This window comes from Pelodiscus sinensis, chromosome 19 (genome assembly GCF_052426305.1).
Source record: "Pelodiscus sinensis isolate ZL-2025 chromosome 19, ASM5242630v1, whole genome shotgun sequence".
NCBI classification, from domain to species: Eukaryota; Metazoa; Chordata; order Testudines; family Trionychidae; genus Pelodiscus; species Pelodiscus sinensis.
In genome coordinates this window covers 34,652,788-34,676,813 of record NC_143070.1, presented here as the reverse complement: position 1 = coordinate 34,676,813, position 24,026 = coordinate 34,652,788, and the positions used below count along the sequence as shown (strand labels likewise).

Genomic DNA, 24,026 nt, shown 5'->3' with positions numbered 1-24,026 from the left:
CTGAGCCCCCTTTGGGGGGACGTGCAGGCTGGCGCCCCCCCCTCCCTCCGGGGACCAGCCATTCGCGCTGGGCTGGGGAGTCAATCCACGTGAGTTTTATTAAGCACACGCTGCTGGATTTCTGCAGTCGCAGGGGAGAACCGGCCGAGCCAAGTGCATCGCCCGTCAAAGAACAACACAGGCGGGTCTATTGCTTCCGCTCACCACTCGCCCTAAAGCTGTTCTCATCCCCGCTACGCCTCCAAGCCAGGGCGGTCCCCCTGTGCCCGGGGGGCTTTCGTTATCCTCCTGGCTGCGCTTCACAAACAGCTCGCTTCCCGTTGTTGTAGGGATACCGCGTGGGGCGGGAATTCTTCCACCTTCCCCCCTTCCGTGGAAAATCACAGCTGGTCAGATGCTTGCCATGGGGGGGGGGCATGTGTGCGTGTTACGCAGCTCCCGAAGACCAACCACGGCTTAGACTCAAAAGACAAAAGGGACGAAAAGTCCTTGTGGCACGTTCTAGGCGAACAGATTTATTGGAGCATCAGCTTTCGTGGGCAAAGCCCCACTTCGTCAGATACACGGAGTGGACATTACAGAGGCGGCAGAAAGGAGTGCCAGTCGAGAGCAAGGTTAGAGCGAACGAGGTCAGTTCAGTCAGGGAAGATGAGACCCACTTCTAGCAGCGGATGTGGAGGTGTGAACACCAAGGGTGTGGCTAGACTGGCAAAATTTTGCGCTTAAACTTGCCAGCTGTCTACACTGGCCGCTTGAATTTGCACAAGAACACTGACTTTGTAATGTACAAAAATCAGTGCTTCTTGCGCAAATACTTTCACGCTCCCGCTCAGGAAAAAGCCCTCTTGTGCATGAATACTTGCGCAAAAGTTTTGCGCAAAAAAGCCCCGATGGCTAAAATGGCAATGGGGACTTTCTTGCGCAAAATCGCGTCTAGACTGGCCACGGATGCTTTTGCGCAAAAGCCTCCTTGCCAATCTAGAAACTCTTTTGCGGAAATACTTTTAACAGAAAAACGTTTCCGTTAAAAGTATTTCTGCAAAATCATGCCAGTCTAGACATAGCCCAAGGGTACGTCTAGACGATAGGCTTTTGTCGACAGAAGTTTTGTCAACAGATCCTGTCGACAAAGAGCGTCTAGACGACATCCAGTTCTGTTGACAAAGCAAGCCGCTTTGTCAACATGACAGTGTAGACGCAAAGGACAGTGTAGATGCAATCACGCCTTCTGGAGACAGAACTCTGTCGACAAAAGGCGTTATTCCTCGTAGAACGAAGTTTACCGCCGTTGACAAAACTGCCGAGTTCTGTGGACGTTATGTCGACAGAACTCGGCGGTAGCATAGACACAGGTATAGTTTTGTCGACAGAAGTCCACTTTTGTCGACAAAACCCTGTAGTCTAGACATACTCCAAGAGAGGAGAAACTACTTTGGAGTTGGCTAGCTATTCCCCGTCTTTGTTCAGTCCTAAACTGATAGGCTGTGTCTACACTGGCCACTTATTCCGGAAAATCAGCCGCTTTTCCGGAATAACTTGCCAGCTGTTTACACTGGCCCCTTGAATTTCCAGAAAAGCACTGACGATCTACTGTAAAATCATCAGTGCTTTTCCAGAAAAACTATGCTGCTCCCGTTCGGGCAAAAGTCCTTTTCCGGAAAACTGTTCCGGAAAAGGGCCAGTGTAGACAGCACAGATTTGTTTTCCGCAAAAAAGCCCCAATCGCGAAAATGGCGATCGGGGCTTTTTTGCGGAAAAGCGCGTCTACATTGGCACGGATGCTTTTCCGGAAAAAGTGCTTTTCCGGAAAAGCATCCTGCCCATGTAGACGCGCTTTTTCCGGAAATACGTATAACGGAAAACTGTTCCGTTTTAAGCATTTCCGGAAAAGGGTGCCAGTGTAGATGTAGCCCTAGTGTCAAATTTGCAGATGAACGGTAGCGCTGCAGTTTCTCTCTGGAGTGTTTTGGAAGTTTTTTGGTGGCAGGATGGCTACTTTCCAATCGGCTACTGTGTGTCCAGGGAGATTGAAGTGTTCTCCCGCAGGTCTGTGTCTGTTGCCATTCCTGATATCTGATTTGGGTCCGTTTATTCTTTTACGTAGGGCCTGTCTGGTTTGGCCGATGTACACGGCTGGCACAAAAGGGGCTGTTTGCAGAGGATCACCCCGACTTTCCGGGTCACCCCCCGGATGGCTTCCACTGGGCACAGGGCAAACCACACACCCTTCCCTCCCCCATAGCGCTAGCTTCACACGCCACAGCGACACCCACGCCCCGAAGCAGGAGGGACGAGTCCAGCCGCTTGAGACATGAAGCCGAACCGGTGACAGGAGGTGTCCAAGGCATCTTCGAGAGAGGCATAGTGGTACTCATCAGGCAATTTCATAAAGTGGGGGGGTTGGTCACAGGGGCGGGCCCTGGAGTCCAGACAGCCTGCAGGACTCCAGGGGCCTGCCACGGTCTCTCCCCCCCCCAACAGTCTGCGCGCTACAGGAGAGCCAATGGGGGCTGAGGGCAGCACACCGAGCGCCCCCCCAAACCGACTGCACGATGCAGGGGGCCGAGCCACTGAAGTGCCATCCCCACCAATGGGGATGGGTGGGGTCACTGCCCCACAGCAAGCCCCCCTCCCACCCCTGAGCAGCTGGCACCGTTTGCGCTGGGGCTGCTCGCGGCTCCCTGGCCCCGCGGTGTAGCCCTGCCGTCACCGCTCGGCTCCACGCTCCGGGGGAACCGCCGTGGCCTCGCGGGAGTCTCAGCCCCCAGGAACCGCCCGGGGGATATTTCTGCCTGCCAGCAGCCGCAACCCCCTTTGGAAACGGACCCCAGCGACGCTTCCCCTTGCAGGACACAGGCTTGGGGGCTCCTCTGAGCCACGTGCCCTGGGGTCCAGCACCGGCCAACCTCCCGGCCGAGACCCAGCACCAATCCCCTCCGTGTGGAGAGCCGGCCAGGCCACCCAGCCGACTGGCTCCGGATCTGCCCCTGCCGGGCTGCAGATATACCCCAGTCTCTGCTGTGGGGTCCCTCTGCATCCCACCCCACCCCGCAGGGACGGGCCATTTTCCTCTCCGGCCCACAGGGGCCTGGCGGAAGGGCAGATGCGCCAAAGCCGGGTTCCTAGGTGGGGTGGGCAAGAGGCATGGGGGAGAGAGAGGTGGAAGGGGAAAAGGAGACACCCCGCCCCATGCACAGAAGCCCAGACCCCCCGTTACTTCCCACTCCCTGCGGCAGTTCGGTGAGAGGCGGCCGAGGGTCGGTGCATGAGGGAGACACGGCCCAGACTGCCACGTGCCTGGCAGCAGGGCCTGCAGCCGCCGGAGGGTGTCCCGGTAGAAGACAGTCTCGCTGCAAACGGGAGATCGGGCGAGTTTTCCAATCACTCTGCCGAAGGGAGACTGGACCATGCTGCCCACGGACAGTTGGGACTAAAGAAAGGGGCGGAGGAGAACGCCCTGCGAACAGATCCCAGGTTTCTGCCTGCGACTCCGGAAACATCCCCACATTCACGGTCTCGCTGCTGCGTGGGTCACTGTGAAATCAAACCGCACCTTTCCCTGCGGCCCGGCTGCCTTGCTAGGGTCTCTTGCGCGCGTGGATTTTCCCGTGTTTGGTGATCTCGGAGCGTGTCTTGAAGCGCTTCCCGCACTCGGAGCACTGATGGGGTTTCTCCCCTGTGTGGATTCTCCCGTGCTGAGTCAGGTGGGAGCGCCGGCTGAACGCCTTCCCACACACCGAGCATTCGTGGGGTTTCTCGCCCGTGTGGCTTCTCCGGTGGGCAGTCAGCGTCGCTTTCAGACTGAAACTGGCCCCGCACTCGGGGCACGGATACGGCCGCTCTCCGGTGTGGATCCTTCTGTGCGTCTTCAGGGCTGACCACCGCTTAAAGCTTTTCCCACACTCGAGGCAGCGGTAAGGCCTCTCGCCCGTGTGGGTGCGCTGGTGTATAGTAAGCTTTGCATTCTCCCGAAAACTTTTCCCACACTCCAGGCACTGGTAAGGTTTCTCCCCTGTGTGGCTTCGCTGGTGTATTATCAGCCTCTCCTTCCGAAGAAAACTTTTCCCACACTCAAGACAGGGGAAGGGTCTCTCTCCCGTGTGCAGTTTCTGGTGTATTAGGAGGTAGGACTTCTGATTGAAGCTCTTCCCACACTCCAAGCATTTATGCGGCTTCTCTCCCGTGTGGATTCTCCGATGCTGAATTAGGCGTGAAGGATTCATGAAACTTTTCCCACACTCGAGACATTTGTGGGGTTTTTCCCCGGTGTGGACTCGCTCGTGCTGCCTAAGGTGTGAACTTTCCATAAAGCTTTCCCCACACGCAAGGCAATCGTACGGCCTGACTCCCGTGTGGTTTCTCACGTGGCATAGAAGGGTTGAACTTTCCCGAAAACTTTTCCCACACTCGAGGCATTTATACGGTCTCTCTCCCGTGTGGGTGCGCTGGTGTTTTTTCAGGTTTGTGTTCTGAATGAAGCTTTTCCCACACTCCCGGCACTGAAAGGGTCTCTCTCCTGTGTGCACGCGCTGGTGGATAACGAGACTTGATCTCCGAATGAAGCTTTTTCCGCACTCCACGCATGCATGTGGTCTCTCTCCTGTGTGGATTCTCCTATGCACCGTTAATTTTGATCGGTCGACAAATTGTTTCCCACAGTCGTGGCATTGATAGGGTTTGTCACCCGTGTGGATTCTCTGGTGAGTAATCAGGTGTGAACGGCAAATGAAATCTTTCTCGCACACAGGGCATTTATAGGGTCGTTCTCCGGTGTGGATTCTTGTATGCTTAATAAGGCATGAATTTTCCTTAAAACTTTTCCCGCACTCGAGACACTTATAGGGCCTTTCTCCGGTGTGGATTCTCCGATGCTGAGTAAGTAATGAATTTTGCAGAAAACTTTTCCCGCACACTAGGCATCTATAACGCCGGTCTCCCGCGTGGATACGCTGGTGGATAACAAGGTGTGAATTGCGTATGAAGCTTTTCCCACACTCCTGGCATTTATAAGGCCTCTCTCCAGTGTGCCGTCGCTGGTGGATAGCAAGTTCTCTTTTCTCAATAAAACCTTTCCCACACTCCCAGCATTTATGGAGTCTCTCTCCTGTGTGGATTGCCTGGTGCGTGATCAGTTTTGATCTGTCCACGAAACTTTTCCCGCACTCGGGGCACTGATACGGCCTGTCTCTGTGGATGCGCCGGTGTCTCGTAAGGTAGGAGCTCCGGCAGAACGTTTTCCCACAGTCCCGGCACGTGTAGGTTTTCTCCGCTGTGTGCACTCTCCGGTGAATAGTAAGACTCGACTTCTTACCAAAGCTTTTCCCACAGTCCTGGCATTTAAAGGGCCTCTCTCTCTGGTCCAAGGTGGTCTCCCCGGGGTGAGTTTTCCGGTGCACGCTGAGGTTGGCACTGAAACGGAATCTTTTCCCACACTCGGGGCATTTGTACGATTTCTCGTCCTTGGGACGTGCCGGCTGGATTGGCGTTTCCTCGGCATCCTTCAGTCGTCCTTCATCTGGAACGGATCCATCCGGTGTCTTCTGCCTCCCGGCCCCGTGTCGCTCTCCCTGGGCACGTCCCGCTGCCACGCCCGGGGGAAAACTCCCTCCGGCTCCTCCCGAGAACGTCTCTGGCGGTTCCACGCCCCCAGGACCTTCCTGCTGCCGATTCTCCTTCTTGTTCTCACCCCCGGCCCCGCCGCCTGCTGGGGAGACAGAACCCAGGCAGGAGTCACTGAGTGTGCTGGGGGAAAGGGCAGAGAGGGGACCAGCCACGAGGGAAAACACGACACAAGGTCTGGTGGGGAGGGGGGGACTCTGGGCTCAGCCTGCCCCCACCCAGACACGCCCCAGGAGGAAATTCCCGACAGCCAACGGGACGGGGGAGGGGAAGCAGGGCTGAGCTTTGCTTTGAGGTTATGGGATCTGCTGGCGGCAGCCCCGGCCTGGGCGAGAGGGGCCCAAACCGAGGGCTCTCGCTCCCGGGCCGTTCCGCAGGACCCAGCTTCTCCCTTCCCCGGACAGACGTGTCTGCCTCAGTTTCCCTTGTTGCTCACCTGGGCGGGCGCCTCTCGGGGTCTCCCCTCCCGCGTCGGCCTGGAGATCCGGCACCCACGGCTCCTCCCCTCGCTCCAGCCGGGCGATCAGCTCGGGTTTGGGGGCGGGGAACCCTGCACGGGGAGTGAAACCGGCCCAAGTCAGGGTGCATGGGGAGAGTCACAGGGAACGTTCCCTGGGGGAGCAGCAGACCCTGGGACAGGGAGTTTTCCCGCCCTCCCCAGGAGATCTACGGACCCGGGGGACTTGCTGACGGACGCCCAGCTCGGCTGCTGAACTCCTGCCCGTTTCCAGCCGGCCGAGCCCCCCCAAGGACGGAGCGAGCCCCAGGAAGGGAGCTGAGGGCGGCTCCGGGGCGATAACACAGGCGGGGCCGGGCCCTGCTCCGAGCTCCGGCAGAGCCGGGGGGATGGGGGCAGCTGAGCGTGGCCGGTGGGTTTCGCTCCCCGGTCCCGTTCGCGGGGGTCGGAGAGGAAAGTGTCTCTCCCTGGAGCTCTGGGCCCCGCCCCCCTCCTCCCCAGGGAGGAACCGAGTCGGACTCCCCCCCCTTCCGGCCCCGGATCCCGCGGAGAGGGGGGGCCGTACCCAGCGAGGTCACCGTCTCGTAGTTCTCCTGCATGACGGCCCGGTAGAGGGCTCTCTGCGCCGGGCCCAGCAGCGCCCCCTGCCCCGGGGTGAAATACACGGCCACCTCCTCGAAGGCCACCGGCCCCTGCAACGGCAACAGCCCCACTCAGCCCGACACCGGGGGCAGAAACTCTGGGATATTGCCCGTTCCCCGATTCCCCACCCCCAACCTGCTGAACGCGAGGAGGGCGAGGGAGGGAGGCAGGGGGATGGGGCACGTGGGGGGCCCAGCCCCGGGGAAGAGGCGGGGGTCCTAGGCAGGGCTCCCACCCACGTGTCCCGGCCCCGGGAACGTCAGGCCGTGCACCGATGCAGCGGGGGCGTGCGACACGTCCCCTGCACCACAGTCGTGCGAGGGTTCCGAGAGGGGGAGGGGGCTTAGGGCCGGGATACGAGGAGCGGGGGGGGGGAGGCTCTGGCGTGGGGCTGGGTCGAGGGGTTTGAGGAGATGGCGCCCCCCCAGCTCTCTCTGCTTGCAACAGCACTTGGGTGGATTGACTGTGGGCCCCTCCCCATCACCCCCCTGGTAGCCCCCTACCTGAGCCGGCTGCATCCCGGCCATCCCTGGGCCGACGGGGAGCCACACGGGGCCCCTCAGCCTGTCGGGGCGAGAGGGGGCAGGTCACAGAAGGGGCCACTGGGGTCCCTGCCTCCCCTGCATCCCCTCCCACCGGCACGGAGACACCGGAGGCATCCCCCCCGCTCCCCCCCCCCGCACGGCGTCCCCAAGAGAAATGCAGCGTCCAAGGGGCCGCTTTGGGGGCCCCCGGCCCGCCCTGCTCCACAGCCGCCTGCTCTCTGGGGGCAGGCAGCTCCAGCCGGCCCCCTGTCCCCTCCCCGGCCTGCCCCCTCCTCCCCCCTACTCCCTACCTGGTCTGCCCCCTGCCCCCTCTCCATCCTGCCCCCAACCTGCCCCATTCCCCCTCCCTGGCCCCGGCCTGCCCCCTGCCCCTGCCCAGTCACCCCCTCCCTTCCTCCCAATATCTCCCCCCAACCCTCCCTGTATCTCCCCCTTCCCCAGCCAGGCTGTTCTGTCTCCCCCAGCCCCCCTCCTTCCCTGTGGCTCCCCCCCCCCCCCCGGAGATTTCCAGCATTGCAGCCCCTCCCCCACCCGCCCCACAACTCTCCCCGGACCCCCCTGGCTCGCCCCGCCCCCTCAGCCCCCTTTAACTGGCCCCGCCCCGCCTCAGCCCCCTCCAGCCTCGCCCCCCACATCTCCCCGCCCTTCCCTGTGACCCCCTCAGAGTCCCCCCCATCGCAGCGCAGCCCCCACCCCATAAGTCTCCCGATCCCCCTGCAGCGCCCCACGGGGTCACTGCGCTCCCCCCAGCTGCCCCCCAAGTGCAGCCGCCGCCCCCCAGGGCTCCCCCCGCCCCTTTCCAGCCCCCCACCCCATGCACAGGGGCCGGGGGGGTCTCTTACCCGCCCCCCAAGCGCTGGGGCCGGGGGGGGGGCGCTGCGCGGGGAGCGGCTCCCGGGGAGCAGCGGGACCCTGCGGGCGACTCCCCCTCCCGGCTGCAGCCCCGGCTCCCGGCCCGCCCCGCCCGCGGCCGCCGCTGGGTCCTAGCGCCGCCCGCACTACCCTGCCCGGCTCTGTGGGGCTGCCCCGCCCCCTGCTCTGCGGTGAGGGCAGCTGGGGGGGGGGGCTGCTGCCGTTTATCCTGGGCCTCTGGGCAAAGCCCCTCCACGTCTGCCCCCCCCAGCAGGGATCGCTCCCCCCAGGACGCTGACTGGCTCCCTGCCCCACACGTGTACGTGGGCCGTGGGGCTCGGTCGGGGTCACACTGTGGGCCTAGTGCAGAGGCAGGCACCTGGTCTCCCCCCCCCGCCTCCACCCTCCAAGGGGGGAAAAGTGGGACCAGGGGGACGTCCCTGTCCCAGCTTGTGCGTGAACAGCACCCGTGCCTCAGTTTCCCCTACTGGTGGCACTGGTCACTGGGTGTGGGGGATCCAGGCCGGGCCGAGGCCTCCCTGGCTGGGCCCCGTGGGCCTGACCCAGACAGGCCTGCCGGGACACGGGTCCAGCTTGGTGGACGTGCTGCGGGAGAAAACAGCCGAGGGACCTTCCTGCCCCCAAAGCCAGGCCAGGCCGCACCGCAATTCGCCACAGCCGGGCCCCAAAGCCACCGGCAGCCACGGCTGGACCCTTCCCAGGGGGCCGAGCGCCTGCCCGGCTGGGCCACAAGCCACCGGATCGAATCCCCGTGCACGCCGCTCGCAATTGCCGCGGGAAAATAAACAACCACCTGGCAATGAGCCGATCTTGGCTCTGTCTGTGCTTGCTTTGTGCCTGGAGGCAGACACGGAGGCAGAGGTGAGTCTGACCCAGCCCCCTCCACTTCAAACCGTGTCGGCACCGAGCCTGGGTTGGTGACACCAAAACCGCGGCGGCCACGCACCGGGGAAACAACAACCGAGCGGTAACGTTTGCGGCAACAACCCGGAGACAAGACAAAAGCAGCCACCTGACACGCCCCACAGCCCCGCACCGAGATGCTCCGGGACACAGCTTACGATGAAAAGCCAGCGGGGCCCAGGGCTGGTACTTGGTCATAAGAACGGCCGTGCTGGGTCAGACCAAAGGTCCATCTGGCCCAGTATCCTGTCTGCCGACAGTGGCCAGCACCAGGTGCCCCAGAGAGGGTGGACCGAAGACAATGATCAAGAGATTTGTCTCCTGCCATCCCTCTCCAGCCTCTGACAAACAGAGACCAGGAGCACCAATTCTATCCCCTGGCTAATAGCCTTTTATGGACCTCACCTCCATGAATTTATCCAGCTTCTCTTTAAACTCTGTCATAGTCCTAGCCTTCACAGCCTCCTCTGGCAAGGAGTTCCACAGGTTAACTACACGCTGTGTGAAGAAGAACTTTATTTTATTCGTTTTACACCTGCTCCCCATTAACTTCATTTGGTGTCCTCTAGTTCTTCTATTATGGGAACTAATAAATAACTTTTCTTTATGCACCCTCTCCACCCCACTCATGATTTTATAGACCTCTATCATATCCCCCCTCCGTCTCCTCTTTTCTAAACTGAAAAGTCCCCGTCACCTTAGCCTCTCCTCATATGGGACCCGTTCCAAACCCCTCATCATTGTAGTTGCCCTTTTCTGAACCCTTTCCAAGGCCAAAATATCTTTTTGGAGGTGAGGAGACCACATCTGTACGCATCTGCTGTGAGGGCAGGGGACTGGACTCATAGAATAATATGGAGATACACCCTCTCATGGAATTGGAGGGGGCCTTAAGAGGTCAGAGAGTCCAGCCCCCGGGGAATATTCGGTAAATAACTAGATTATCCTAATTGAAATATTCCAAAAGTAGTCGTGTGAGTGGACACGACTCGGCGGATGACGAGGACCAGAAGGCTGCTGGCCTGTGTCCTCCGTGATGTGGGCCCTGTCGACTTGTGCGCTGACTCTCCCGAGAGGGCCCCCAAAGACCCCAAACCAGATAAGGATCGGAGGTCTTTATACCCAGGCACGTACAAATCACACCTCACTGCTGACATCGTCAGGTGACTGCCCTTGGATGTGTCTTGGATACTGAGTGAGACGAACAGAGAAGTAGTTTACTATGCTACTATTATATCACTTTTTTTTCAACCAATTTGCTTCCCTTTTCATGTTGCTTCCTGCCATCCACTTGATTTTTTTTTTTTACCTGTGTGTTGGTTAAACAGTTTAGCAAAGTTATGCACACTGTAAACGGTACACAACAGCAATACAATGCTGCAAGAATACAGTGCTACAGCAAGAATACAGGCGGTTTTACACACAATCCAAGTTTAAATGAACGAACAGTCCTTTGCCAGCTGAATTGTCCATATAAGGCGGACTGAAGTGTATGTGACCAGTCTCTGTTATAAAAGCATTTTTTTTCTTTTCCTGATGCTTGAGCATTTCATTGCTGTACACTGTTCTCTTCCCATGTCTTTGAGGTGTGATAGCTTTGGGTGTCTTCAGTCAGTAGGAAATAAACGTAAACAGCTTAAGTTAGCTAACACAAACAGGGTTTTTTGTTTGGTTGTGTGGCATTTCTCTTGTTTTTAGTAACTTAATACCCAGATTAATTTAGCGTGTTTATGATGTGATAGGCACCAAGTCTTTTCCAACACAAGCTATACTTTTGCAATTGTTGTATAGACATTGATTTGCACTTGAGGTGTATTACTAATATTTTATACAAAACGATAATGCTTAGCTGCTAAAATGGATACTTACAATCTTCCGGGGGAAGGTGTGTTGCTCTCCGTTGTTGAACACTGTCTGAACAAAAGATTTAGTGACATAATTTTGACCGAGCTTTTCAGCGTTAATTTGCTTGTGATACCAATTTCACTACTGTTCACTGTTTACAAGCACAAAACACTAACAAACTTTGACGTAATGTAACACAGTGCATACAATTAAACCAAGTATACAATTAGACCAAAATAAATGTTTAAATACTAGTTAATGCAAATCGTTTGAGGATATTAAACTTTCATGAAGCTTTGTTGTACCATGGTAGAAATCTATTGACATTTTTTGATTAACTTCATGCATAAATGGTTATTTTTGAACATTATTGCTCTGCCATTCCTAAAACCATTTTTAAAAGTAAAAACAAGTTTATAAAAACCTACAGAAGACATTGACATTTTGTTAATATTATCATAACCTTAACGTTTGGCTTTCCCTTACATTTTTCTTAATTAACACTTTAAAAACAAAGTTGTGATTAATAAGAACATTCTTTTTGTTTGCAATGGCATTATTTGCTGAGGTAAAATATATGTTTGATCTGAGGAAGTGGGTCTGGCCCACGAAAGCTCATCACCTAATAAACCATCTTGTTAGTCTTTAAAGTGCTCCATAGTCCTGTTTTTTGTTTCAGCTACACCAGACTAACACGGCTGCATTTCTATCACTATTTGTAACTGAGGCCTTTTTGAACTTTGCAAAAAAATAATTGGTGTTAATAATATAATTATACCCCAAACATGATAGTAATATAGTGTGTACCACTTTTTTTTCCAAAAAAGGTTATAAAATTGACTTTCGTTGCAACAAAATAAAAAAAGAATTAAAAAGTCGTCATGTGACACGGAACTTGCGACTAAACCTAAATGGTGCCAGAATTCTATTTATAACTATACAACATAAAAAAATAGAAGAAACAAAAGGGTTAAACATTTAAACGAGCCACTTTTTATGCTTATTTAAAGTTATTTAAAAACTTATTTAAAGTTTTTAATCAAAATGATACAGATTTATACTAAAATATGCCAACTGTGTTTTATTTAGTAACTTAAGGTGTTTTTCCTTACTTTAAACGTTGTTTTAAAGCTCTGCTCTGCTCTAGTGAAATAAGAAAAGTGCATGTTTCAAATATTAGTCAGCAATTAGGCTTAGAAGCAGAGTGTGCACGTCTGTTGCTTAGCAACCATATCTTCACGAAAGTTAGGAGAAATTCCAGCTGTTGCATTCCTGGAGGGAAAACTGGCTGTTGTCTAGACGCTCTTTGTCGACAATATCTGTTGACAAAGTCTCTGTCTACAAAAGCCTGTAGTTTAGATGTACCCAAGTGAGAAGCGGCAGGGAGGGAGGGTGAAGAGCAATTAAGGCAAATTGTGAGACCAGAGCTAAAAGAGAAGTGTTGCTTTTAGGCACCGGTGGCAGCAGTAACTTTAGCAAATGGAGGAAAATATTTGAGAGAGAAGGATACATTTTAGCTCAGCTTGGCGTGTGGTTCAAAAGAGCTGGGAATCCGCCAGTGTTGTCTTCAAGTCATCATTGTCAAGTCCAAGTCGAGTCTTAAGTCACTACAGTTCAAGTCTCAAGTCGAGTCTCGCGTCCCTAAAGTCACTTTTGCGTCAAGTCCCAAGTCGAATCTCGCGTCCCTAAAGTCACTTTCGAGTCAAGTCCCAAGTCAAGTCTCAAGTCACTACAGTTCAAGTCCCAAGTCGAGTCTCAAGTCTTAATTTAAAAATGTCAGGTCACTTTTGTACAAGCCATCGATATTGGCATTTTCAGACAATTTTTTCACCAAGTCGATTTAACACAATTAGCCAGTTTCAAGTCGAGTCTCAAGTCACAAACAAGGAACCCGAGTCGTGTCTCGAGTCGAGTCACGTAGGCGAGTTAAGTTGGACTCAAGTTCAAGTCGTGGGACTCGAGTCACCAACTCTGGAATCTCCTACTGGACACTGACTTGTCCTCATTCTGACAGTCTAGGTCTTCGTGGGACCGGAACCTGGCTTTGCGCGTGGGATTATGGCTGCAATGAGGTGGGCTCATCTTTTTATTTTGCCAGGGTCACCCTGTTTGATTTCTGTCCCCATTCGTCAGGCACCGGGGAGCTACCTGGAGGCTGTTGACCACCACGATGTATAACAGCCGACGGCACACGCCTCTGTTTTGTAGGTGTTTTACTGGTGTTTCCCCTGTTTTGTTCTGTTCCCGTGATTGCTGTCTCTGGATTTCTTGCTGCCATGCCGGAGGCGTGGGAGCATTCCAGGGCTGGGGTATGTCTCTCGCTGCTCTTTGTTCCTGTGACTTGCCCTGCTGGTTTTCTGGCGTGTTGTCTTAACCCGTGTTTCTCAACCAGTGGCACAAGGACCCGTAAGGGGTACATGAGCGACGTTTGGGGCGGTACGTCCCCACCACTGAAATGTGGAGACAACTGAATTTTTGTTTTACGTTTCACAGCGCTTGATGATTTTTGTACTTTTGACACCCCAAAATGGCATGGCCCGCTTGGCGACAATGAAGTTGTTTACACAAATGTGTGGCAATGGGAGAAAAAAAAGTGTGCGTGTCTGAAAACTGTAAGTACTGGGGGTCAGAGTTGTTGACTCGAGTCCCACGACTTGAACTCGAGTCGGACTTAACTCGCCTAGGTGACTGGACTTGAGACTCGACTCGGGTTCATTGTTTGTGAGCTGAGACTCGACTGGAGACTTGCTAATTATGTTAAATCGACTTGGGACAAAATATGTCCGAAAATGCCACTGTTGATGGCTTGTACAAAAGTGACTTGACATTTTTTTAAATTAAGACTTGAGACTCGACTTGGGACTGACTCGAAACTGACTTTAGGGACGCGAGACTCGAAATAGGACTTGACTCGAAAGTGACTTTAGGGACACGAGACTCGACTTGGGACTGACTCGAAACTGACTTTAGGGACGCGAGACTCGAAATAGGACTTGACTCGAAAGTGACTTTAGGGACGCGAGACTCGAAATAGGACTTGACTCGAAAGTGACTTTAGGGACACGAGACTCGACTTGGGACTTGACTCGAAAGTGACTTTAGGGACGCGAGACTCGAAATAGGACTTGACTCGAAAGTGACTTTAGGGACTCGAGACTCGACTTGGGACTTGACTTGAAAGAGACTTTAGGGATGCGAGACTCGACTTGGGACTGACTCGAAAGTGACTTTAGGGACGCGAGACTCGACTTGGGACTTGACTCAAAAGTGACTTTAGGGACACGAGACTCGACTTGGGACTGACTCAAAAGTGACTTTAGGGACGGGAGACTCGACTTGAGACATGAACTGTAGTGACTTGAGACTCGACTTGGGACTTGACTCGAAAGTGACTTTAGGGACGCGAGACTCGACTTGAGACTTGACCTGTAGTGACTTGAGACTCAACTTGGACTTGACAAGGATGACTTGAAGCCAACACGGCTGGGGGTACCTCTAATATTTTTTCGGAAAAAGGGGTACTTTATAAAAAAAGTTGAGATACACTGTTCTTAACCCTTCAACAGCCAGAATTACGCTTGCATGTCAAGGCGACCGTCTCTGCCCTGGCCTTACGAATTACAGTACAGCTTTCGGCTCCTCTACAGATTTTACACTCATATGGACCGTTTTCGCTAGCAACGCTGAGTGGCCACACCTCATTACACTCTGTGGGGGTTTTTAGGGAGGGGGGCGGCGGTTCTTTAGCGCCGTCATGTTAGATGACGATTCCTACAGAGGACCAGCTCGCTGGCTGACCGGAGCGGAGGTCGGGGGTCACCAATGCCGTTATGTAGGCGGGGTCGGGATTTACTGCCCAGGTCGATAATGAGAACCAGAGGGCTGCTTGTCCGTGCGCTCAGGGATCTGTGCCGTGTCAAGTCTCCATGGCTGACCCCAAGCGAGCCCCCCAGAGGCCACAAACCGGGTAAGGACCGGAGGCGCCCGGCCAGGTTTCTTGTGAAGCGACGTGCAGTCGTGGGAATAACTTTTACCCCTGACTGAGAGGCACAGGGAGGGGAAGGCGGACTGAGGGGGAGGGGTGAAGGGCAGCCCAGGAATGCAGGGAGCCCAGAGGGATGAACCCTGGCTGCAGAGCAGGCAAACTGAGGCAGGATGGAAGGGAACCCCCCCGTGTACAACCCCCGGCGCAGGACGGGTCTGGGTGCAGCTGGGGAGGAGCAGGGTGGGTCAGGAAGGCAGGTGGGGCCTTGCACCCCGGGGCGTCAGCCTGGCTCTGAGATGGGGGGGGCAGGTATCTGCTCCTATAAAACCTGCCGGGGCCGTGGGGGGCCGGGGCTGGTGGCACCTCGCCATTGGGTGCGGGGCTCTGACCCCACAGGGCAGAGGGCGCTGGGGCGACGTGGGGGGGGTCGCCCAGCCAGGAAGGGGCTGGGCTCCGGGAGCAGGCAGGTGGGGGAGGGCTCTGCCGGGCACTGAACCCCCCCAGGGGGACAGGGTGGGGCCAGGGCCGGCCGCTCACATGGGACAGCCGGTGGCGGGGGGCCAGCCGCTCTGGGCGGGCCGGGGTCCTCCCTCACTTGGGGGCCGGTTTGGGCTCTGGCTGGGGGGGACCGAGGCAGATGGGTCGGGGTGGATTAGATGCAGCTGATGAGTGTTAGAAGAGCCCGTCAGGGGATTTCGGGGAGAATCGGGGAACCCCAAAGGGAGGCAGGACAGCGTCTCAGAACCGGCCCCACCCTGCCCGGCCGTCGTCCCTGGACCGGCGGGGGGCCGCGGCTCGGGGATGGGGCCTCAGACAGACGCTTGGGCATGTAGAAAAATTCACCAGCCCCACAGAACCAGACTCCAGCCCCCTGGCTCCCCACACAGACTGGGGGGGCAAGGAGGGTCCCACGCCAGCCAGCGGGCCGGGCAGGGGTACCGGAGGCAGCCCGTGGGAGAGACCAGGGGAGGGGGGTCCTGTGATGTCACACGAGGGGCTGAGACACCCCGGAGCCCCCCAATGCCGGATCTGGCAGCGTCAGGCCCGCCAACCCCCCCGGGCCAGGCCCCCCCTTACTGCCAACACAGACCCCGAGATCAGCGCCGGGGCCGCTCGGCCCCCGGGAATCCCTCCAGCCCCCACATATCCCCCTCCTTGGGGGGCAGCGGCAGAGGGATACTCCCGTCACCCCCGGGAAAGGAGACCCACCCGCCCCCATGGGAAATCACACTGGCGGGGCGATCCTAGAAACCAGACGCCATTTTATTGGGGGAGAAAAGGGGGCTCGGAAGCAGCCCCAGAGGGAGCCGACAGCGCTTGGCAGGCGAACCGGGGGGGCGGAGTTACCAGCCCCAGGGACACCCCCTGGGGAGCCCGGCCCGGGGGCTGGAGGAAGACGGGGCAGGTGGGAAGGGGGGGAAGTTCAGGCAGGTAGAGGCAGCGTCTGGGCGAGTTTTCCCTCCCACCCTGTGGTCCAGCAGCCAGGGCTGCAGCGGGGGGGGGGGGGGGACACTGGGGGGGCATCTCCCCCTCAGCCGGGGGTTTGCTGAGGCCAGGTGGAGCCAGTGGGTCCCTGCCCGGCTGCTGCTGGAGCCTCACCCCAGCCAGGGGCATCTGGGAGCCAAACGCCCCTTCTGGGCGCGGGGACAAGGGGGGGGTCTGTCTCCCTGGGACCCCACGAGAATTTCCCTGCCGTGGGGGGAGTCTCTGATGTCCCATACGGCGTGAGCGCTCCGGGAGATTTTCCCGCCCTGCGAACGGCTCTGACGTTCCTTCCCTGGGGGGGGGCTGGGCTGGGCAGGGGGCCGGGTGATCCGGGAGCAGCGCAGGGAGCCCCCCCCCGCCCAGCTCTGGCCGCTGGGCGGGTCACAAAACGGTGAGGTCCAATCGAACCGTCTCCTGCGGCCCGGCGGCTCCGAGGGGCGGTCACGCGGGCGTGGATTCTCCGACGTCCGGTGAGCTCTGAGCGGACCCTGCTGCTTTTCCCGCGCTCGGGGCGTGCGCCAGGCCCCTCTCCCCGGCGTGGGTTCTCCCGTGCTGCGTCAGGTTGGCGCGCTGGCTGAAGGCTTTCCCACACACCAGACACGGGTGGGGTTTCTCTCCCGTGTGGGTTCTCTGGTGCGTGTTGAGGACGGACTTCAAGCGGAAACTTTTCCCGCACGCCGGGCACGTGTACGGCCTCTCCCCCGTGTGGATTCTCTTGTGCGCAATAAGGGCGGAACTTTGAATAAAACTTTTCCCACACTCGAGGCAACTATAGGGTCTCTCTCCCGTGTGGGTGCGCCGATGTTTATTAAGGTCTGAGTTCCCGCCAAAGCTTTTCCCACACTCCAGGCAGCGGTAAGGCCTCTCTCCTGTGTGGGTTTGCTGATGGGAAAGGAGATTTGCGCTACAGATAAAACTTTTCCCACACTCCTGGCATTGATACGGTCTCTCTCCCGTGTGGGTGCGCTGATGTGTAACAAGCTTTGCCTTCCGAATGAAGCTCTTCCCACACTCCAGGCATTGATACGGCCTCTCCCCAGTGTGAGTTTTCTGATGTCTGGCGAGCTTTGAACTCTCAATAAATCTTTTCCCACACTCCAGGCATTGATACGGCCTCTCTCCCGTGTGGGTGCGCTGATGGGTAATGAGTTTTGCCTTACGGACGTAGCTTTTCCCACACTCCAGGCATCGATACGGCCTCTCTCCCGTGTGAGTTTTCTGATGTCTGGCGAGCTTTGAGCTCTCAATAAAGCTTTTCCCGCATTCCAGGCACTGAAAGGGTCTCTCTCCCGTGTGCACCCGCTGGTGGATAAAAAGTTGGGACTTCCAAATAAAGCTTTTCCCACACTCCAGGCAGACGTGGGGTCTCTCCCCGGTGTGGGTGGCCTGGTGTCTGTTAAGTCTGGTTCTGTTAGTGAAAACTTTCCCACAGTTGAGGCATGTGCAGCGGGCGTCGCCTGTGTGGATTCGCTGATGATTCACGAAGTGCGAGCGGTGAATGAAATCTTTCCCGCACGCCTGGCACTGATAGGGTCTCTCCCCCGTGTGGACCCGCCTGTGAATGGTGAGCAGGGAATTGGTGATAAAAGCTTTCCCGCAGTCCTGGCATTGGTAGGGCCTCTCCCCGGTGTGGATCCGCCCGTGTTCAATCAGGGACGAATTGCGCACAAAACGTTTCCCGCACTCAAGGCACCGGTGGGGTTTCCCGTCTCCGGCGCCTCCCTGTGCCACGCCCTGGGGAACACGCCCGCCAGCTCTTCCTGAGCACATCTCCGGCCGTTCCACGGTCCCCGGCCCTTCCTGCTGCCGATTCTCCCCCTTGTTCTCAGCCCCTGCCCCGCCGCCTGCTGGGAGGGGCAGAATCCAGGCAGGTGTCGCCGACTGTGCCGGGGAGAAAAGCCAGAAAGGGGAATAGCCCAGGAGGAAAACGTAACACGAGACATTTCCCTGTTCCACGCCCGGGGGAGAACTCCCTCCGGCTCCTCCCGAGAACGGCTCCGGCGGTTCCACGCTCCCACGGCCTTCCTGCTGCCGATCCTCTTCCTTCTTCTCACCCCCTGCCCTGCAGCCTGCTGGGAGAGACAGAACCCAGGCAGGAGTCACTGAGTGTGCCGGGGGGAGACAAGTCGGGAAGGGGACGAGAAAAGGGGAAAACAGACCCAGGTGACCGTCGGGGACCAATATAACCTCTAAAGTTTTCCAGCCATGTGCGGAATGATTTTATGTGCACCGAAGCCGTGCGGATGTGCACCACCAATCAAAACACAAAACCTGGCGGTGGGCGCTTTGAATTTCTCCTGAGCAGCCGCCCCACTGCTCAGCTCCTGGGGAACACTGGGGAGGGCAAAGGGACATTGGAGGCTGTCCCCACATCCCACCCAGACAAGTCAGGGAGGAAATTCCCAGAAGCGGACAGGACTGGGGGGAAGCCAGGGCTGAGATTTTCTGTGAAGCTACAACACCCACTGAAACACCCGGGCCTGGGTGAGATGGGGCAGAACCAAGAGCACATTCGGAGAGTCCCGTCTTTTTCCATCCCTCACCGGATGCCTCAGTTTCCCTAGTTCCTCACCTGGGCAGGCGCCTCTTGGGCTCTCCCCTCCCGCGTCGGCCTGGAGATCCAGCACCCACGGCTCCTCCCCTCGCTCCAGCCGGGCGATCAGCTCGGGTTTGGGGCCAGGGAACCCTGCACAGGGGGTGAAAGCAGGCCAAGTCAGGGTGCAAGGGGCACAGGGTGCAAGTTTAGCACGCCCCCGCCCCCGTGCACAAACTCTCCCTGCAGCCCTGAACCGGCAGCACCGAGGTAGACCACAGAGGAATGTGCTTAATCAGAGAAACATAGACCACGAGAACGGCAAGGGACCTCGAGAGCCACTGAGTCCAGTCCCCGGCCCTCGCGGCCGGACCCGGCATTGTCTCTGTTCCAAACTGACATTTGGAATATTCATGCTTGAATTTGACACTTTACACCTAGGTCTTAACAAGGACACTAATGACCTTCCCCATTACAAAGCTAGCGTCCCCAGTTATCACCTCTAATATCAATAGCTCACAGACATTTACCCCTCCCCCCCATCTCCCTTCTGTTCTGCAATGTGATTTGTCCTTTTCACATGTGTCCATTTTTTTAATTGGATCCTTTGGTATATCTGGTTGTGACAATTTTCTTCCACTATTTGATCTGAGAAGTGGGTCTGGCCCACGAAAGCTCATCATCTAATAAACCATCTTGTTAGTCTTTAAAGTGCTACATTGTCCTGTGTTTTGTTCCAAATTGACGTCTGTCCAACCTGCTCTTCAATATCTCCAGAGATGGAGACTCCACAACCTCCCTGGACAATTTATTCCAGTGTTTGACCACCCTGACAGTTAGGAACTTTTTCCTAATGTCCAACCTAAACCTCCCTTGCTGCAGTTTAAGCCCATTGCTTCTTGTTCTGTCCTCAGAGGCCAAGATGAACAAGTTTTCTCCCTCCTCCTTGTGACACCCTTTTAGATACCTGAAAACGGCTCTCATGTCCCCCCTCAGTCTTCTCTTTTCTAAACTAAACAAGGCCAATTTTTTCTGCCTCCCCTCCTAGCTCCTGTTCTCTAGACCTTTAATCATTCTTGTCGCTCTTCTCTGGACCCTCTCCAATTTCTCCACATCCTTCTTGAAATGTGGTGCCCAGAACTGGACACAAGACTCCAACGGAGGCCTAACCAGCGCAGAGCAGAGCAGAAGAATGACTTCTCGTGTCTTGCTCACAACACTCCTGTTCATGCCTCCCAGAATCATGTTTGCTTTTTTTGCAACAGCATCACACTGCTGACTCCTATTTAGCTTGTGGTCCACGATAACCCATATAAAGAATAGATAGTAACTTTCAGCAACAACAAAACTTAGGGTGTGCATTTGTGTGTCAGTGTGTGGCGTGTCTGTGTGCGTTTGTGTGTCAGTGTGTGGCGTGTCTGTGTGCGTTTGTGTGTGAGTGTGTGGCGTGTCTGTGTGCGTTTGTGTGTCAGTGTGCGGCGTGTCTGTGTGCGTTTGTGTGTCAGTGTGTGGCGTGTCTGTGTGCGTTTGTGTGTCAGTGTGTGGCGTGTCTGTGTGGCGTGTCTGTGTGCGTTTGTGTGTCAGTGTGTGGCGTGTCTGTGTGCGTTTGTGTGTCAGTGTGTGGCGTGTCTGTGTGGCGTGTCTGTGTGCGTTTGTGTGTCAGTGTGTGGCGTGTCTGTGTGCGTTTGTGTGTCAGTGTGTGGCGTGTCTGTGTGGCGTGTCTGTGTGCGTTTGTGTGTCAGTGTGTGGCGTGTCTGTGTGCGTTTGTGTGTGAGTGTGTGGCGTGTCTGTGTGCGTTTGTGTGTCAGTGTGCGGCGTGTCTGTGTGCGTTTGTGTGTCAGTGTGTGGCGTGTCTGTGTGGCGTGTCTGTGTGCGTTTGTGTGTCAGTGTGCGGCGTGTCTGTGTGCGTTTGTGTGTCAGTGTGTGGCGTGTCTGTGTGCGTTTGTGTGTCAGTGTGTGGCGTGTCTGTGTGTGCGCTGCTGCAAGCTGCTTTTCCAGGCTGTTCTCCATAAATGGGGCCTGTTGCCTTTTGCCCTGAAAAAGATCCCGTGTTTCCTAGTCGTGTAACACCTGCCTAGGGCCGGCACCCAGAGCGCCGGTGAGTGGTGCATGCAGGAGAAATAACCCAGGCGGGGCCGGGCCCTGCTCCGAGCTCCGGCAGAGCCGCGGGGATGGGGGCGGCTGAGCGTGGCCGGTGGGTTTCGCTCCCCGGTCCCGTTCGGGGGGGTCGGAGAGGAAAGTGTCTCTCCCTGGAGCTCTGGGCCCCGCCCCCCTCCTCCCCAGGGAGGAACCGAGTCGGACTCCCCCCCCCTTCCGGCCCCGGATCCCGCGGAGAGGGGGGGCCGTACCCAGCGAGGTCACCGTCTCGTAGTTCTCCTGCATGACGGCCCGGTAGAGGGCTCTCTGCGCCGGGCCCAGCAGCGCCCCCTGCCCCGGGGTGAAATACACGGCCACCTCCTCGAAGGCCACCGGCCCCTGCAACGGCAACAGCCCCGCTCAGCCCCGTGCCCCACCAGCCATGGGGGGGCAGAAATTCTGGGATTTCACCCCTGCTCCCACCCCAATCTCCCCACCCAACCTGCTGAAAGCGAGGGAGGGCAGAGAGTGAGAGGGAGGGAGGCGGGGGGATGGGGTACGTGGGGGGCAGGACTTCAGGGAAGGGCCCGGACGGGAGCGTGGCCCCGGGGAAGAGGCGGGGGTCCTAGACAGGGCTCCCGCCGACGTGTCCCGCCCCTGGGAATGTCGGGCCACGCACCGATGTGGCAGGGGCGTGCGACACGTCCCTTGCACCACAATCGTGCGGTGGGGGCGGGGTTCCGAGAGGGGGAGGGGGCTTAGGGCCGGGATACGAGGAGCGGGGGGGGGGGGGAGGCTCTGGCGTGGGGCTGGGTCGAGGGGTTTGGGGAGACGGCGCCACCCCCAGCTCTCTCTGCTTGCAACAGCACTTGGGTGGATTGACGGTGGCCCCCTCCCCATCACCCCCCCGGTAGCCCCCTACCTGAGCCGGCTGCATCCCGGCCATCCCTGGGCCGACGGGGAGCCACACGGGGCCCCTCAGCCTGTCGGGGTGAGAGGGGGCAGGTCACAGAAGGGGCCACTGGAGTCCCTGCCCCCCCCCCAGCTCGCTCCCCACACATCTGGGAAGCCCCCCACTTGCTCCCCCAGCCTCAGCGAGTCGGGGCTCAGCCAGGGTTCCCCTCGGGCTGCTGGGGGGCAGCCCCTCGCCCCGGCCAACAGGGAGGGGCACCTGTCGGGGGCACGGGAGCTGGTGCCCCCCAAGTGCTGCCACCGGTCCCCTCTGCTCGCCCCCCTCCTGCCCCATGGGGTGGGGGGTGGGGGTGGGGGGGTGCTGCACGGGTCTCTCCCCTTCCCCAGCCAGGTTGCTCTGCCCCCCCGTCTCCCCCCTTCCCTCCCTGCGACCCCCCCAGACTTCCCCCCATTGCACCCACCTGCCCCATAAGTCCCCCCTGAACCGCCCCCCCACATCCCTGTTCCCCCCTTATCTGCACCCCCCCATGCAGAGGGGGGGTCACTTACCCGCCCCCCAAGCGCTGGGGCCGGGGCCAGCCGGGGGGGGGGGGGCGCTGCGCGGGGAGCGGCTCCCGGGGAGCAGCGGGACCCTGCGGGCGACTCCCCCTCCCGGCGGAGCTGCGGGGAGCCCGGCGCATGCGCAGTGGCCGCGGCCCGGGCCGGGAGCCGGGCTGCGCCCAGGGATAAAGGGAGCCCAGACGGGCCGCCCGCCCGGAGCCGCTGGGTCCTAGCGCCCGCCGGTCTCCTCCGGGCCCGGCTCGCTCCACGGCCGGGGCAGGGAGAGATTTTGGGGTACAGGGCGCCCCGCAGCAAGTGTCTCGCGGAGAAGGCCGGAGACCTGCCAGCTGTGGGGGACCCCCAGGACTGGGCCCAGAGACAAGGGGTTGGGGGAATTGGGAAGGGGGGAGAAACAGAGGCGGGAACAGAGGGGGGGGGGGGCTACAGGGTATGGGGGGAACAGGGATCCAGCAGGCCATGGGTGACGGTACGGCTAGTGGGGGGCCAGACCCCAGCCCCACCTGACCCCCCCAGTGGGAATGTCCTGTTATAGTTTTGTATGCACAGTGCGCGCCTCAGTTTCCCCTCAATGCAGCACGGGTCATGGGTCATCCTTGCAGCTCCCATGGCCCCCACCCACGTTTCAGGGAGGGAGGTGGGACCTGGGCAGGGACCCTTCCCCCGCACCTTGGATACCCACCGCCCGCGACCTCCCATCCGGGGCAGGGGGCCGCTGCCCCACCCTGGCCGGGAAGGGGGTCTCAAGGAGGCCAGAGGGCGCCTGTGCACACAGCCCTGGGCCAATCAGGGTGAGGCTCGCGGGGGGCAGCCCTCTAGAAAAGGAGCTGCCCAGCCGAGAGAGAGAGAGTCACGACTGTGGGACCCCTTTGGGCGAGCGGGGTAGGGGGGCTCGAAGCGGGGGGCTCCCACCTAACCTCTGCCAGGCAGCGGCCTGGCCCTGAGGAGCAGCAGGATGCAAGGGGTCCCAGGCGGTGGGGGGCAGGACAAGGCTGCCACCAGAGGGTCCCTGGGTCTGGACCCAGAGACGTGGGGGGGCTAGGTCCCCCCCTTGCACTGCGTCTGGCCCCTAGGGTTGCGAGCCCTGGAGGGGCTAGCTCAGGGGTGGGGAACCTCCTGCGGAGGGGCTCAGTCACCCCCCAGCAAGGCCCCCTCCCCTTCCAGCCCTCCCCCGGCCCCCAGCCCCCACTGATCAACTCCCCCTGTGCCGGCGAGAGGGGAACGCCAGCTGGTGGGTGGGGAGCGGCCCCCGCCGATCGCGAGTCTCCGCGGCCCCTCGCTGGCGTGCAAACAAACCTGCGGAGATGCTGGGGGCCGGGGCTAGCGGCTTCCCGGCCAGCCCCCCGGTTCCTTCCCCGCGGTGGGCAAGACGGCGGCCGCTGGGAACGGGAGACGCTGCACCCCCCACGACACTCCCCGCGACACCCCCCGCGACACCCCACCAAACTGAGCTAAGACCGGAGCGAGGGAGCAAACAGCCTGCGGGCATAGGAACGAACCCCACAGCTTGGGGTGGGATACACGACGTTTCCACTCTCCGAAAGGGAAACCCCAGAGAGTCGCACGCCACTGGCCACTGCTATCGGGACAAGA

At 58.3% G+C, this 24,026-nt stretch overlaps 1 protein-coding gene across 3 annotated transcripts; it reads right to left on the bottom strand.

Moving 5' to 3' along the window:
- Positions 1–484: 484 nt before the first annotated feature.
- Positions 485–22,573, bottom strand: LOC142823136 (uncharacterized). Of its 3 annotated transcripts, XM_089771260.1 has the most exons (6): positions 22,425–22,573; positions 21,886–21,946; positions 21,236–21,362; positions 18,927–19,040; positions 16,876–18,456; positions 485–5,446 (listed from the first exon to the last, which is right to left on the bottom strand). In XM_089771260.1, exons 1-6 carry the CDS (start codon positions 22,553–22,555, stop codon positions 3,579–3,581), a joined length of 3,882 nt encoding a protein of 1,293 aa, XP_089627386.1. In that variant the 5' UTR covers positions 22,556–22,573; the 3' UTR covers positions 485–3,578. The 3 variants fall into 3 exon arrangements, with proteins under 3 accessions (XP_089627386.1, XP_075769665.2, XP_075769666.2); XM_075913550.2 differs by lacking the exons at positions 16,876–18,456; positions 18,927–19,040; positions 21,236–21,362; positions 21,886–21,946; positions 22,425–22,573 and adding exons at positions 6,056–6,169; positions 6,642–6,768; positions 7,222–7,282; positions 8,106–8,200 and having other exon boundaries at positions 488–5,704; XM_075913551.2 differs by lacking the exons at positions 16,876–18,456; positions 18,927–19,040; positions 21,236–21,362; positions 21,886–21,946; positions 22,425–22,573 and adding exons at positions 6,056–6,169; positions 6,642–6,768; positions 7,222–7,367 and having other exon boundaries at positions 488–5,701.
- Positions 22,574–24,026: the final 1,453 nt, after the last annotated feature.

Coding starts and splice junctions, on each gene's coding strand:
- LOC142823136 (XM_089771260.1), bottom strand. CDS start 22,555: ATGCGCCGGGCTCCCCGCAGCTCCGCCGGGAGGGGGAGTCGCCCGCAG. Junction 21,947..22,424: donor CCCCAGCGCTTGGGGGGCGG/GTAAGTGACCCC, acceptor TCACCCCGACAG/GCTGAGGGGCCCCGTGTGGC. Junction 21,363..21,885: donor CCGGGATGCAGCCGGCTCAG/GTAGGGGGCTAC, acceptor TTGCCGTTGCAG/GGGCCGGTGGCCTTCGAGGA.